The sequence below is a fragment of the Bos taurus genome, chromosome 14, assembly GCF_002263795.3.
Source record: "Bos taurus isolate L1 Dominette 01449 registration number 42190680 breed Hereford chromosome 14, ARS-UCD2.0, whole genome shotgun sequence".
NCBI lineage: Eukaryota > Metazoa > Chordata > Mammalia > Artiodactyla > Bovidae > Bos > Bos taurus.
In genome coordinates, this window is record NC_037341.1 from 8,419,112 (window position 1) to 8,435,823 (window position 16,712).

The 16,712-nt window shown below is 52.1% G+C and overlaps 1 protein-coding gene across 4 annotated transcripts in view; it reads right to left on the reverse strand.

Annotated features, from left to right (window-relative positions):
* The window catches only part of TG (thyroglobulin), a 235,939-nt gene that overhangs the window by 201,615 nt on the left and 17,612 nt on the right, over positions 1-16,712 (reverse strand). For all 4 annotated transcript variants that reach the window (XR_003038023.2, XR_003038024.2, NM_173883.2 and 1 more), the window contains 9 exon segments: positions 13,019-14,119; positions 11,849-12,436; positions 11,365-11,604; positions 9,073-9,210; positions 8,387-8,464; positions 7,727-7,839; positions 5,416-5,518; positions 4,173-4,373; positions 296-508 (listed from right to left, as the gene is read on the reverse strand). Coding sequence is in view for 2 of the 4 variants with exons in the window: in NM_173883.2 (NP_776308.1) it covers positions 296-508; positions 4,173-4,373; positions 5,416-5,518; positions 7,727-7,839; positions 8,387-8,464; positions 9,073-9,210; positions 11,365-11,604; positions 11,849-12,436; positions 13,019-14,119 (2,775 nt within the window). In the remaining 2 variants the exon portion in view is untranslated.

Sequence of the window (16,712 nt, forward strand, 5' to 3'; positions counted from 1 at the left end):
TGGCCACTGAAGCATCTACACCTTGAGAATAGTCCTGTATCCAGGACTTCCCATGGGAGCCAGAAACAGTGGAATGTGTCTCAGGGAGCAGATTGCTCCAGAGAAGCCACAAATGAAGCTTTGCCCCAGGGGCCTGGGAAGCACACTTGATCATTCTAGAAGACAATGCTGCATTGAGCGCTCTGTCCTGCTCTGATGCCACACGCTACCCTCAGGTGGGGAAAATGAAGGCCTCCGCCCCAAGCCCTGGGGGTGGGGAGCGGGACTCCGGGCAGACCTTTCTGGGGCCACTCACGTTGGCAGGCGCGGGGCTGGGGCGGCCGGGACTCCCAGCGTCTCCTCTGCACGCTGCAGAGCAGCGGCTCCGGTGGGAAGGCACTCCGGTAGCCCTGGCTGCACCGTAGCTGGCACCGCTGCCCGGCGGCCGCGCCCAGGCCTGAGGCGCGTTCACACAGGATGGCCCCACCAGCCACGTCTGCCACGCTGAAGGGCAGCGGGCACTGCGGACCTGGGGGGAGGAAAGGGGCGGCTGTGGGCACCTACCCGGCACCAATGCTGAGCGCCTCCACCTCCCATTTCTGCTCATGAGCACGGCCCCCCTCACCCTCCCTTCCCTCAGGCCAGCCTGGGCCTGCCCGCTCCCTCTCCACCCTCCTGTTGGCTAATCCCATCCTCTCATTTTAACAGACACCCCGGGATCAGGGAAAATCCCCTGGAGAAGGGAACACTACCCACCCCAGTATTCTTGCCTGGAGAACTCTACAGACAGAGGAGACGGGCGGGCTACTGTCCATGGGGTCACAAAGAGTCAGACACGATGGAATGACTAACACTTTGATAGCACTTTTGAGCAGAAAAGGAAATGGCAACCCACTCCAGTATTTTTGCCTGGAAAATCCCATGGACAGAGGAGCCTGACAGGCTACAGTTCATGGGGTCACAAAGAGTCAGACACGACTGAGCGACTTCACTTCAACTTCGACTTCACTTTGAGCAGAGATGACTCTCACAACTTCAACTCCACTCAGGCCCTCTGGAGCACCTTCTCATCTCTAAGTCCAGTTCTCACCCAGTCTCCTCCACCTCAGAGCCAACAGGGCCAGGCTCAGCGTCTGCTGCCCATGCCTTCCCACGCCTGCTCCAGCTTCAGCAACCCCAGCTTGAAGCCTGGTGCCTTTAGCCAGAAACATGGCAGCCAACCCAGAGGGTCCCACTGCCTCTGCCCACCAGCTCAGCTGTGGCTCACAGCTTCTTGACTTCTCTTCATCTCCACCGTACATCCTTTATTTAGACATGCGTCATCTTCTCCCTGAACGGCCACTGAAGCTTCCTCACAGCTCCGTGTGTTCGGGCCTCACCCCCTGCCCTCTGCTTCCATGTTCAATCCACTCCCCCCGCCAGCAGAGAAATGTATGGAGCTGGACTCAGTTCTCAAGTCTCCCGAGTGCCTGCTGGCCTGACTTCCTCTCTGCTCTGGTCTCCTCTCCAGCCTCGCTTTGCCCCAGGGCAGAGTTGCTATTTCCCAACCATATGCATTGTACAGCCCATGTCCTTCCTTTTTCTATCTGCTTATCTGCCTAGAAGATTTCTTTTTGGGTGGTCAGTTATCAGCTCAACCCCTTTAACTTTCTAACACTTTTCACAGTTCTTCCAGGCTTGCTTTAGCCACCTTTATCCAAGCCCTCAGGCCCCCTGGAGTAGACTGCCTTGTGATCAATTATACAAGACTATCTGCATTCCAGGCTCCCCGCTGGACTGAGCCACAGAAGGGGAGAGGACGTCTCTCCTCTGTTTACCCAGGGCCCAAGGCTGACCTGGACCACAAGCTCCAGGAGTGTGTGTTAAATCAATAGATGAATGAGTAAATTAAAAAACAGACATGGTCAGTGACAATTTCATACCTGGCTAAAGATAGTTAATTATCTGACTCTAGAGCACAGACTTGCTGCCTGTATATATCTGGCTTTAAAGCTTGCAAGCCTCACATGACTCAAGGTTACTTGGGGTCCTCGGATGGAGAATGACTCACTTGGATCTTCAGGGTGCAGCCTGGGCCCCTGTCTAATAAGGACAATGGCCTCTGGACAAGATTGTGTGCTGGCATTTGCAGTGGGCTCATGGAGTTGGCTCTTAGCCACCAGGCTAAGCAGTTTACAGAGACTATTTGAATTAACCCTAACAATGGTGATAAGAAATAGCTATGATTCCCCCTCCCCATGCCCACAAGTTACAGATTGGGAACTTGAGATTAAGGGACTCGCCCAGGGTTACCCAGCAAGGGTGCTGGCAGAGCTGACACTTGGGTCTATCTGTTTGACCCCGTCATCTGAGCTTTCTCCCCAGACTCTGTAGCAAGTCAGCAGGAAGAAGCTTTGGGGAACTCAAAGTGCTTGCTGTTCCACTTGCTAGCTGGGTGGCTTTCAACACGTTAATGACCCTCTGTGAGTCCCAGTTTTGCCATCTATAAAATGGAGAGTAGGACTCTTCTATCTATTTACCTGCATCCCTGGGGGAGCAAAAATGGGGCGTATGATGTGACAAGCACGTTTTAGTAGGTGAATCTCTGCACAGGTGAGCTACGATCATGGAATCCTGGCAGGGCCAAGACACAGGGGGTCTTTCAGACCCCAGAAGAGCTGTGCTCCCAGACCTGTTCCTGCAGGACACTCAGCAGTCTGTTCCTTGGGTCCCGACAGTGCGGACCACTCTTCGATGTCCTGTAAGTTCAATGTGTCTGACGCTAAGGCTGACACTCGTTGCTCTCGGCAACACCCGGCAGGGGGCTCTTCTCATAAACACCCATCGAGCACCTGCTATGTTCCCTGCATGGTGGCAGTGGCTGAGGGTCTTGAACAGAACCCATAGAGACTGGGAGACTCAAGGTCTTGGGAGAAAAGGCATGTAGTGAGAGCCCTGGGCACGCACCGCAGGTTTGAGGAAGGAGACAGAGCCCCGCGAAGAGAGCATTGACTCTTCCTTCCCACCCTTCTTTTGAAGACTCCCCTGTCTCTTTACAAATATAAATATCACTCTACAAATGTAAAAATTCTCTTTACACATAGAAATCATTAGACTTAATTAAATGTGTCTGCAGTTCCAAAATGTTGCCTAAAGACTGCAAATGTTAAAAATAATAATAATAATAATAAGGCAACAAAACAGTAAGAACAACAGAAGAAAGGCAACTGCCATAAAATTAGTCATTTTGTGCAGCATTTCTCAACCGTGCCAGACCCAACATCCCAACTTGTAACAAATATTTTGCAATGTCTTCATTTACTGCTCTGAAACAGAAGTCACAGATAATGTAACCTACTTGTGCACACACATTTTAAAATGACTCCAGTGTCCTGTGACTTGAGAACAAAGGAAAAAGTAAAGGTAAGTAATTGATAATTCAATAATATGTTTAATAACTAATAATGTATTTCAATATTATATATTCATGTACAGTTCAATATTTTATACCCAAATGATCTTTTAAAGTAGAAACAAAAATAGATAAATCAACACCTCCACTGATTCCTGAAGCTCCCCGGCTGGGATGGACGCCTCTGAGGTCCCCCCACTGAGATCCTGCCGTCTGGACCCTCCTCCCCACTTGAGGATGGGGAGACCAAGACCTGGCACCCCCAGGAGGCCAGCACCCAAGCTTCACTGGCTCGGGAGATTGCCACAAGGGCTCGCCTTGGTTTGAGCTCCTGAATATTCACTGGAAGGGCTGATGCTGAAGCTGAAGCTCCAGTACTTTGGCCACCTGATGCGAAGAACTGACTCATTGGAAAAGACCCTGATTCTGGGAAAGACTGAAGGCAGGAGGAGAAGGGGACGACAGAGGATGAGACGGTTGGATGGCATCACTGACTCAATGGACATGAGTTTGAGTAAACTCCAGGAGTTGGCGATGGACAGGGAAGCCTGCTGTGCTGCAGTCCATGGGGTTGCAAAGAGTCGGACACCACTGAGTGACTGAACTGAACTGAACTGAACTGAGCTAAGACAGAGTTTCAACGTCACGGGGTCAACTGCAATCCCTCATGCAGATCCCTTGTCTCCCCTCCTTCCCTCACTGTCCTGACACCTTTGGTGACCCCTTCACCCCAGCCAGGGCCAAGGAAGGGATGACAGGACCCCCACCAGCCCGGGGGCCACTCTGGGGCATCACCACTTACTCTCACAGGCCGGCTGGCTCCCGGCCACGCGGGTCCCGGGTACCTCCTCTCCACTGCCCAGGACGCACCAGCAGCTGCCCTGGGCCGGGTCGCACTGCACTGGGGAGAAGCCTCCATCCTCTGCCCTGCAGGCCGGGCTGTAGCCAGGGCTGGTTCTCCTGGAGGGGACTCCACTCTGGAGCACTTCACAGAGGCTCGGGCCTTGACGCAAAGACAAGCCACATGTGTTCTCTGCCTGCGTGGCTGTCACAGCCCTTGTCACCACCCACCACCCACTGCCACCTGCCTACAGGGCCCCTGGGGTCTGGGGTGGCCTCCCTACTAGGGTGTTGCACTCAGACACTCGGCTTTGTATTCCCCTCTCCACTCCATGCACGTGCACACACACACACACACACACACACACACACATTGCCTGTCTTCAAGGAGCTTAGAATCTTAGAGGATACTTAACAAGTAAGTGAGCAACTGCAGTTGAGATGCTAAGGATGATAATGGGGTGTGCAGGGCAGTTTACGAGCCCATAGGGCGGCACTGAGCTCTGCTGGGAAAGACAGAGAGGCCTGCAAGCCTTCCTTGAGGGACTGATGGGTGGACGGAGTAAGAGTTAGCCAGCTGGGGTTGTGGGTTTGCAAAGGCTGCACCAGACCATAAAAGCCCAAGGAAAAGAGTGACTACCTGCTTGAAAAGCCTGATTATAGTTTACTATTCCTGGACCTGATGCTGAGATGGAGAAATAAGAGAAGCCCAGGAAGATACAGGAGCCTACACAGAGAGGTCCAGAAACCTCAGCAAGGAGCCTGGGCCTGAGGACCACAGGGAGCATCGATGGGCTCCAGGCAGAGGACAGCCGCACATGTGCCCTTTAGAGACACCGTCTTAACCTCACTGTGGAAAGCAGATTGCTGGACCAGGCTGGAGGATGAGGGGCCAGGCAGGAGCCCTGGTATCGGGGCTGCACAGCAGACTGCATGAAGGCAGCGGTGCCCACTCTAACAGAGACCAGTGCTGGTTTGTGCCTCTAGTTACCCCAAACCCTGCTATATGTATTACTCCCAAGAACCCACTGAGGTGGGGGAATCGTGCCCCTATTTCACAGATGAGAAAACTGAGGCGCAGTGAGGTTAGAGGCTTTCACGGCTCTGGAATGGCCAAGCTGGGACATGAAGCCAGCTCCTGGGGCTCCGTACCTCATGCTCACGGGGTGGGGGCTGGAGAGTGATGGGGAAGGGCCAGTACTCACACTGGGCACTGCTGTTTGTGCCAGGGGGCACGCCCTCTCCTGAGGCCGGATCCACACACCAGGTGCCAGCCTCCGACGCCTGCAGCCTGGCAAACTCTCCTGTCTGAGACAAAACCAAGGTGGTGTCACCCAGAGAAGATGCTTCTGTAAACTGATAAGTCGGGAGCCAGACATCAAGGATATTTCTCCCGAAACTACTGACGATGGCTTTTCCAGACGTTGGGGAGGGGCTGGACGGGGCTGTCCTGTTTGAGACCCTTTACGTACATTGTCTGAATTCATGGCTGTAACATCCGCACGAGACAAGAACTGCAGTGAACCCATTTTTAGAGTGGGGAAAACAGGCTCACTCAGAGAGAGAAAGTGATACAGCACCATCCAGCTGGGAGTGGCAGACCCAGGCTGGGCCCAAGCCTGCCCAGCCCCAGAGCCCAACTACTGTCTTGAAAGCATCCCCCTAGTTCCGGAAACGATTTTCAACCTGCATCCCTTGGAGAAAAGGGGTCTGTAACAGAAAAGAAAGACAAGGGAGGAGGCAGTCCCCTGCCTTTGCCCAGGGCCCATCTCTCCTCGGCCAGCTGGAGATGCTGGGCAAGCTCCGCCAGTTCACTGGGGCAAGTTTCCTCATCTAAAAAGAGAGGAGATGGGACCAGATGGACCCATGCACTCCTGGTGAAGACAATGTCCTCTCTCCTGTGTGTGCAGCTGCAGGCAGAAGGGAGGCCAGTTTTTCCAAGCTCCCTGGGACCACTGAGGGTTTCCTTGAGCTTTCCGAGACCACTTGTCCGTTCTATACTCCGCCGTGCCATTTTCACAGACGGTAAACGACCATCGTAACGACACCCGACGTTTACAGAGAACATAATCAGGAGGCCCCCAGGGTGCCCTTCCGTCCCTGATGTAGGTGGAGAGCCTGCGTCCCCATTCTACTCAGCGAGACCCAGGGAAATCAGAGGAGGTGCCCCCGGGTGCACGGCTTTCAAGCCGCACGGGTAGGCTTCAAACCCAAGCAAAGGTTTGAGAAAATACGGGATTGTGAAGATCTACAACTGAGAACACACTATCCGCTAACATGACTTCTGCTGAGGAGCCGGTCCAACACACAGCCGTCCAGTGTGGACACTCGGCATCTTGGGTCCTGCTTCCTGGCACTTGGGTCCTTCCAGGAGCCAGCCTGGGGAACCACACGATCGGAGGTTCTCTGGGAGCTGGTCTGAATCACTTTTCCCTCCATCAGAACTCTGCTTCCTGCCTCTCCTTCTCCACAGGGGGGCTCGCAGGCTCTGATGATGGAGCAGACTCTCATTTCAGGGGTAGGGAGCTGTCAGCCAAGACAAAAGACTAGATCTGCTAATTTCTCTACAAAACTCTTCCGTAATCAGGGTCCATGTTTATAGCACCAAACAGTATGAATAACAGTGAGGAACAGTAACAAGGAAATTTTGCTCAGTAATTTGCATTTTGTGAACCTCTGCACTACTGATTTCATCTAACTTCCTTGGAGCCTCTGCGAGCCCAGCGGAGCGGGGGGCAGTGTTCCTATCACTCCTACTTCAGGGTACGGGGCCTGAGCCACAGGGAGTTCCATCAGCTGGTACCTGAGTGGTTGGTTCCAGCAAGAAGTCTCTCTCTAAGAGCTTTCACATCAGTCACTGCCCTAAATCATGACAACCAGGGAGCTGGAGAGGGAAATATTACAGTCTTCCATTTATGTTGAGAAGCTGAACTATGACGGGCATGTTGATGTGGCCACATGGTTTAAGGAATTATGTATGTGTATATTATTCTTCAAAGAGTTTTCACTAAAGGTTATTTCCTAAAAGCCTCAAAACAGTCCTAGCGCTAGGGAAGATTAAAATGGGGCCTGATCTTAGGATAACACAAAGCCCAGAGAAGCACAGAGACGGTAAATAAATTGCCCAAGGTCATATAGCTTGGGCCTCCAGGTGGCTCAGTGTTAAAGGATCTGCCTGCCAATGCAGGACATGCAAGAGACGTGGGTTTGATACCTGGCTCAGGAAGATCCCCTGGAGGAGGAAGTGGCAACCTACTCCAGTATTCTTGCTTGGAAAATTCCACGGACAGAGAATCCTGGCGAGCTACAGTCCGTGGGGTCATAAAAGAGTTGAATACGACTGATCAGCTAAACATAACCACCACCACATAGCTTGGATCAGCCAGGGCTGGGACAAAACCCGAGGCCTAGAATTCCTTGTGAGTTTTCAATTAAAACAAGTTTATTGAAAACTAGAAAATTCGCCATCCAGAAAGTTCTGGCTTCTGGAACCTTCTTGGGCCTTCAGAGACTTACCTCTAAGCAGGTTGGGATGAACAGGTCTTTAGGAGATGGTTCTGCTTGGACACCAGCCTGTTTCCAGCTGGAAAGCAGCCCACTGGCTCGCAATCTCTCGCAGCTGGTGGGGCCTGGGTGGGGAGAGAGGGGAGCTCTCAACAGGCTGGCCGTGGGCGCTGAGGGCAGGTGGGGAGCCCAGGCTGGCCCCGAGTGTTGGAGCCATGCATCTGGGTGGGTGGAGGTGCCTTATGCAGAGAGCTGGGACCCCAGAGAAGCAGGCTGAGGGTCAGGGACAAAGACCCACGTGGGACATTTCACCTCTGAGACATAAAGTGAGCGCTTGATTACATGGGTCCAGACTCAGAAGAGAGGTTGGACTATGGACCAGACATGAGGTCGTTGTAGAAAACACAGAAATAGATGAAACTTCCCAGGAAGCAGGTGTCAGGGGGTGGACCTGGGGCTCCTTGCCCACACCCAGCTCCCTCCCTCCACCTGGGAAATGAGGAGCACCATTAGGAACTACAACCAAGGTCAGGGAACTCTTCCAGGCCTGGGGACTTGGGGGTATGTGGTCTGCCTGCTCTTGGGAGTTGGTCTGAAGCGCTGGCCCACGGAGCCTCCCCAGGCAGGGCGCCCGCTAGAAGGCCCGCCGGCTGGTCCAGCGGCCCCACTTACACTGCGGGATCTGCCGGGAGCGGGCGGTCAGCGAAGTGGGGACGTACTCTCCCTTCCCGTCCACACACCAGCAGTGCCCTGGAAAAAAGCCCCGGCCAGAAGTTCAGGAAGTGCCCAAGGGCCCTGCCCTGAGGGTCCTGCAATACACACTACCATACATAAAAGAGATAACAAATAAGGACTTGCTGTATAGCACAGGAAACTCTACTTAATACTCCGTAGTGGCCTATATGGGAAAAGAATCTGAAAAAGAGTGGGTTTAGGTATAATCTACTCACTTTGTTGTACAGCAGAAACTATTGTAACATAGCATTACAAATCAACCATACTCTAATCAAAATTTTAAAAATTCCTAGCAGTGCCAATAAGTTCTCTCACCCAAACCCCTACCTGTCTGCTCTCCCTAACATGGTCCACAATCAGAGGCCCTAACACCCAGAAACCCCAGCAGCTACCCACTTGATCTTCAGGCAGGTAGAAGGCTGCCACTCCCATCGTACAGACGGAACAATCAGATGGCACAAGAATTAAGGGACTTGCCACCAGCTGTGGAAGAGAGGCCTAGAGTCCACGTTGCTTTGCCCTAATAGTGCAGGGCTCTTTCCTTTCTCTCTTTTTAGGGCTCTTTTCTGCACATGAAAAGGAGGGGTGTCCCTCAGCCTCCCCAGGGTGCCTGCCCGCCTCACCCGTCGCGGCATGGCACTGCACAGGCTCCCAGCCTCCGAAGGCATCACACTGTGGCAGGTACGCGCTGGACCACACAGGGCTGGGTGCTCGTGGGGATTCGGCCAGGGTCACCAGGCGTCTCTGGTAGAAGTCAAAGGCTGGAGTCGGGAGAGAGGAAGAGAGAGGTGAGCCCTGGACTCTCAAAGCCCAGGCCAAGCGGACTCTGTCCTGAGAACAGCCACCTCGTCCTTTCCCAACATAGGCGGCCTTTCGATTTCTGTAACAAACATTTCCACCCCAAAACAAGACAGAGGCTCATCGAGGAGCAGGTAGGCCCTCACCAGATTGCCCTTTAAAATTAAAATGAAAAAAATTAAAATGCCGGCTGATGGGAAGTCCCTGGCAGTCCAGGGGTTGGGACTGCCACGCTTCCACTGCAGGGGGCACAGGTTTGATCCCTGGTCAGGGAACTAAGATCCCACAAGCAACATTATGCAACCAAAGAAGTAAAAAATGTCAGCCAAGTTTGAAGGAATCACTGTTCCTCCTTCAGGAATTCTCACCTAGAGCCCATCAGGTCAAGGCAGAGTCTCCAGGCACATGTGGGAACAGTGATTGCTGATAACACTGATGGCACGTTACGGAACTGACTTTCCTCCTGTGCCCACCCCTCCTCCCTAGAGACCCTGGGACACCAATACTGGGTTCTGTGGGTCAAAGATGCTTTGCGGCCTTCAGTCTCTTTCTGGGCTGGGCCTTCAATCCCCAGACTCCCCAGGCTCCAGAGGTCTGCACACCAAGAGCTTCCTCTCCTCTGGCACAGTTAGAGATGCTCCTTCTCATCTGAAGGGGTGACCAGGAAAGGGACCAACCCTGGTTGTTCTCTACAGACACTTCCTTTTTTCCCAATGGCGTCACACTTGCAAAAGCAGAGCTGGTGGCTCGGTGAAGGGGAACTTCTTTAGCCTGACTTCTGAGCAATGTGCCACCATGACATTCAGCCAATAAATTCCCATGGGGCCAACACTTCTCTCTCTTCCTCTAAATTTCCCTCCCTGACCGAAGTGGTCACCACTCAAGGGAATCAACACCTCCTCCCCTCTTTGATTACGTGACAACTTGCCCAGGCACATTTTTTTAAAAACTGGGTTCCTGCCAAAAGCAGAATCTCCAAGTCTCTGAAGAACAGAGGGGGAAAAAAAAAAGTACCTGGGGAGGGAAGGAGAGAGAAGAAGAAGAAAGAAGCAAGGAGGATGGTTAGGCATCCTTTTCCAGGTCCCCACATTCTGTCAGCGCTGTGCGAGACCCAGGATGTAAAGAGTTAGGTGGGCGTCTTGTCCTCCAGCAGAGGTGGCTGGGGAGGGGGAGGAAACAAAGATGGCTCTGGGGAGACTCTCATGTGGGGTTAGGGGAATAAAGGCAAGGGAAGCCCAACGCCAAGGGGGCAGCAGAACTGCCAGGAAGGTGAGGGCAGGGAGGCTCCAGCCTGGGGGCATAGGCTCTTTGTCTTGGTCCAGATGTTACAGGGGGAGCAGTGGGAGCAGGGGACAGAGGTGTGGGGGCCAAACCACCAGCATCGCATCCAGGCTCCGCTAGTTGCTGGTTGGATGAACCTGGACACGTGACTTTACCTCCGTTTCCACTTCTGAAAAGAATCACGGATGGTGATTACAGCATCGCTCTCATGGGACTGTCAGAGGATCAGATGCAAAGATCTGGTAAAGATCTACTTAGCACAGAAAGTGCTTGGCCAGGGGTATGTGTCAAGCAATGCTGAGCTGGTCCCAGGCCAGAGCGGTGTCAGCCTTCTGAGCATAGGTCTCTGCCATGAGCAGGGACCAAGTGGTGCTTTTTGGAGTTAACTACCTGGATTAGATTTGATCACATGAGGAAGGTGCCTAAACCCAGAGCGTGTTTCCTCAGTTTAGGAGGGCTCTTCTACTTTCCTCCTAGGAGGTGTTACTGAGTCCTCGGAAATGGAGGGAAACTTCAGAACCAGTCACAGGGGAGTAGGAGTGTTCGGGGCTCACACATTTGAATAGTTTAACCCAAGTACTTGGCTTCCCAGTGGGCTACAGGCGCCATATGCAATACAAAATACAGAGCCCTGCCCCCAAGTGGCTCTGTTGGAGGACTGGGCGCCATCTTGGAGGGGTGGGAAAACTTCCAGCTTTATCACAAAAGACGTTTGTCTTCTCTGGAACTCATGGGCTGGGGGAAACCACAGCTCTAAAGATGACCAAAGAGGAACTCGTTCAAACTCTCTCTTCCGCCAAAGAGGGAACAAGAAACCAGAAGCATGGGGCACTCACTGGACTGAGCTGCCAGTCGAATGGCATAATCGCTCCCACTCAGAAACTTCTCCAAGAAAGTCTCCCGAGACGGGGAGAGCGGAGGAAAGGCCAGCTCCTCATCCGTCAGCCGGATTCCTTTGGCCGCAAGGAAACTCTCTCCCAGAGGGAAACGAGAACTGTTGGAATACGTGACAATCTCTTCTGCTTCCCTGATGAACTGCAGGACGCGAAGCTTCACTTCCTCACAAGAGCCAGGACCTGGGGAGGAAAGGCAGATGGATCCACCCACCACGTGGAGCTCACTCTGACCCCTCTGAAGTATGTACACACATCAACATACACACGCATTTCTGCCTCAGCTGTTCCCTTCGCCCCAACTCTTCCCACAACCTGGAATGTTCTTTCTGTTTCGTCTCTGCAATTGGATTCACTGCACTGACAGCATACCCACTTTGTGAGATGATTAGTAATAGCTAATGTTTATTCCACACCAGGAACTCACATGCTGGGACCTTGTTGGGCTCGTTCCGGGTTCCTTCCAGCTTCTGACCAGCCTCATCCACACACCAGCAGCTCCGGAGGTCAAAGTGTGCCAGAGGGGCACTAAAGTCTGAGTAGGGCCCTGGGTATCGGTCAAGCTGGCCGTTTAGGATCTGCCAGAAGAGGTAGGGTTCCAGAAACACGTTCCCTCCAGGTTGGGTCTGGTTCCCTTCCAGCACCGACACTGGGACATCTTGGAAAGAAGAGTATCTCGCCAGCCCTGGGAAGATGCCTTGTTGGCCAGCCTCGTACAGATTTTGAATGAAGAGACGGAAGTTTCTGGAAGCTGCTTCTCTGTAGCTCATGATCTTCATCAGCAGTTCCGCCGGGGTCAGTGCCTGGCCAGCACTGTTCTGAGCCTCCCAGCGTTCATACCACTCAAAGGCCTGCTCAGGGGGCCCGTCGCATTGCACGGGGCTCCACTGCCCACTGGCACTGCATTGCGGGATGTAGATGCTGGAGAGGGCGGGCAGCGTGCTGGGATTGGAGACCAGGGTCCGCACCGTCCCGAGGAAGGCTCGCTCAGCCTGTAACTGACAGGGGCTGGGGCCTGGGGAGGAACGAAACACAGGTATTTCAGGTTAATAAGTCCCAAAGACCAAGATGCATATGTGCTAAGTCGTTTCAGTTGTGTCTGATTCTTTGCCACTCCATGGACTGGCAAAGGGGACCACCCCTTTGCACGCCAGGCTCCTCTGTCCATGGGATTCTCCAGGCAAGAATACTGGACTGAGTTGCATTTCCTTCTCCAGAGGGATCTTCCCGACCCAGAATCAAAGCCCTTATCTGTCCAAACTCCATCTAAAACCTTACACAGCCATAGAAACCCTATCAACCTTAAATTTGTAAATATTCAGAGAGAGAGAGCCTGCCCATCACTAAAGCAATGCAGTTGAGACCAGCTGTTGTCAGCACTGCAGAAATTTTATGTGCCAGCTTCTTAAGGCCAAATTAATCTCCCAACTCCACTCCTTGGAATGGTTAACATTATCAAGACCTTTCTGGACAATGTTTAAATCAGCCAGCAAACTTCACCATTAGCAGAAGTTTGGGCTTTAGCTACAACTGATGCGTCATGTCAGGGCCCTAGGGGAGAATCAGAGTCTGTAGGTTGAACACTCAACAGACTCACATTTCTTGGGCTCTCCAAGCGCACTTCGAGTTCCAGGAATAGGCTGACCCTCGGTGTCCACACAGTAGCACTCTGAGTTGAAGCACTGGACAGGGAGAAAGTTCCCCTTGCTGGTACAAGCAGGGACAAACAGGCTGGACCCAGCCGGCTGGCTACCCAAGAGGCTCTGCATGCGCGCCCTCTGCTTTTCGCACTCCGTGGGGCACCGAGGTCGTCCACCTCTAACCCGGGAGCCAGCAAGTTCTCGGCCCTGGGCGTCCACGCACCAGCAGTCTCCGGCGAAGCACTGGACCTCCTCGTAGCTCCCTTCCGCAGTGCATGCCGGGACGAAAAGGCTGCCAGGTGCCTGCCCGCAGCCCTGAGAGCTGAACACCATTTCCATCACGTCACCTAAATCCCTCGCTATGTCCTCTGGCACAGAAATAGCATGCTGCAAGAAGAGAAGGAATTCTGGAAGCTCCAGGAAGGAAGAAAGGAATTGCAGGGCATTTTGGTTCTCTTGTAAGTTGACTTCAAAGCCAAAGCTGCCCACAACTGGCTTCCTCAGGGCAACGTCTATCTTGGAGGCTTTGGGAGCTTCGGAGGCAGGATTTGAATTCAGTCCCACGGAGAGGGGCTTGGCCAGATCGGCTAGTGCCCGTCCATCCTGGAAGCCTGGGAGACCCAGCTGCTGGAAAAAGTGACTGAAGTTAAATGTGCCTCTTGTGCCCAGGGCTCCAGACAAGTTAAACTGGCCGACGTTCACCAAAAATCTTCCCCCGAAGAGGTTTTGCTGCAGCCGCTTTGCGTTGGTGGTGAACTGCAGGGCGAGGCGGGCCAGCTCTCGGGAGGGAAAGAGCCCTCTAATCGCTTCCTTGAGGAGACTTTCTGGGGCAACAAACCGTGTGTCCCGTCCTTGCAGCATCGGCTGGAAAATTCCGGAATCCAGAAAGAGCTCCTTGATGGAGGGTGGGCAGGATGCGGTAAATCTGGCGAATCTCTGAGACACCGGTCCTTCCTCGGGAGCCAAGAGCAAGCTGCGCCGGCTGAAGTAGCCGGAGGGCCCAAAGCGGAGTCTGGAAAAGGCCCGCCGCCTCTCAGAGGGACAGGACTGGTCTTCAGCTGCAGGGGGAATGCAAGCAGAGACACAAATGGAGAGAGAGTGTCACCATCGCCAGTGACCCTGACACAAACCCGCAGAGCTTTCTGGTTTACTGTTGTTTAATAATCACTGTCTGACTCCTTGTGACCCTATGGGCTGTAGCCTGCCAGTCTCTTCTGTCCATAGGATTTCCCAGAAAAGAAGACTGGAGTGGGTTGCCATTTCCTTCTCCAGGGTATCTTCCCAACCCAGGGATTGAACCTGTGTCTCCTGCTTGGCAGGTGGACAAAAACAACAGCAACAGCATTTCTGACACAGCCCTCAGATCTTTCTGGTAGAGAGATGAAAGAAGTCAGTCAAGGATTGAATCTCTGCCTCCTTTCTCCATATCCTTCTGTTTGTTCCTTCCCCCTGAGCAGGACCCCCTGTGACCCCCATCTTGGGGAGTGAGGACTCCAGGTGACTTGACTTCCTCTCCTTGATTCCACTCGAGGGTGACCCCTTCCTAAGACAGGGCTCAGAGACACTGGCCCACTTTCTGGAAACCGGCCCACACACTCATCAAATGTGCCCACTGGCATGATATCTGCCCACCCGGTGGGTGCCCTGCCTTGCCCAATACTCATGTCTGCCTGGAACCTCCAACTGTGATCTCATTTGGAAAGAGCATCTCTGCGGATGTCATTAGTTAAAATGAGGTCATACTGGTTTAGGGTGGGTCCTAAATCCAATGACTGGTGTCCTTAAAGAATGCCATGTGAATACACAGAGGAGACACACAGGGAGAAAAACACAGGAAGAGGGAAGGCAGAGATGAGGGTGATGCAGCTGTTAGCTAATGAATGCCAGAGACTGCCAGCATACACCAGAAGCTGGCAAGGACTCTACCCTGGAGCTTTCTGAGGGAACACAGCCCTGCCCATACCTTTATTTCAGACTTCTGTCCTCCAGGATGGTGAGAAAATAAATGTCTGTTGTTTTAAGCCATTCAGTTTGTGGTCATTTGTTATGGCCACCCTAGGAAACTCCTGCACCAACAAATTCCTGTTTGTTTTTAATGGAATGTTGTTTTCCAGGGTTCTCCTATTGGAACCCTCAATGGCCTTTAACGCTTCATTATAATGCTCTTTAAGAGGCTATCTATTCCTCCATGGGGATCATCTTATCTAGGCTAACTAGTTCATCGTCTGTTTGAAGTTAAAAACCATACTTTAAATTCTATTGATATTTTCCATAATAAGAAACATTTTCCTATGTTTTAATATGCAGTATTAGAGGAATTGGGCTTCCCTCGTGGCTCAATGATAAAGAAACTGCCTATCAACGCAGGAGACTCGGGTTCGATCCCTGGGTCAGGAAGATCACCTGGAAAAAGAAATAGCAACCCACTCCAGCATTCTTGTCTGGGAAATCCCATGGAGAGAGGAGCCTGGCGGGCTACAGTCCATGAGGTCAGAATCGGACACAACTGAGCGACTAAACAACAATGGTACAGGAATTATGGTGTTTCCCGAAGTAGAATATGATAACGCCCGCTCCGCAAACACACTCAGCAGTCTTCCAGACTTCTTGAGCTTTCCTTGAAATTATTAATTAGTAATCAACTCCATCGGAGAAGGCAATGGCACCCCACTCCAGTATTCTTGCCTGGAAAATCCCATGGACGGAGGAGCCTGGTTGGCTGCAGTCCATGGGGTTGCGAAGAGTCGGACACGACTGAGCGACCTCACTTCCTCTTTTCACTTTCATGCATTGGAGAAGGAAATGGCAACCCACTCCAGTGTTCTTGCCTGGAGAACCCCAGGGACCGGGGAGCCTGATGGGCTGCCATCTATGGGGTTGCACAGAGTCGGACAGTCGGACACAACTGAGCGACTTAGCAACAGCAGCAGCAGCAATCAACTCCATGCATGGTCAGGTCATTCTGTCTGAATATCCCAAGTCAACGGTCATCATATTCAGAAAAAAGTTTTTAAATTCAAACTCTGATCATCTCAGTCACATAGGTAGAAGGGAGAAAACTCCATTTTTCTCCATAAAACCATAAATCTTAGCTGTTCTTTTCAACTCACCCCACCCTCAACTTTTCAAAATAATTCATTCCCCTCAGTTCAGACGGGTGCCAAAAAGAAAGTCAGCCAATTTCACTCTGTAACCAGGCAACAGAGTAAGATCTGGAACATGCGGTCAGAGAGAGTGAGAGAGACTGGCAACATCTGAACATATAACACATCCGTCCACAAGGCCAGGGCTTCCTCTAATGGGTATTACAGGAAGGCAGGGAAGAAACCAAGCTCACGTCTCTGCTTTCTCTCTCTCCAAATTAAGAGCATACCCTGCCCATTCATTTGTTATGTAGTGTTACCAAGGCAAAGAAAAAGATCAGATATTGGTTTCTTGTGGCACATGTTTCCATGGTAATGAGACTGATACATCAGATGGAAAAAGTAGAATATATATATATATATGATCTATGCATTTGGAAGTACTTTTGGTTTTAACGTGGAAGACCATAGTTCTTCATTTTCACCTGGAATTAGGGAACAGTGTTCTCTGGGTTCTAACAGAACCAGAGTATAATTGTAAAGGCTACCTTCAAGGCAGAGGTTCACA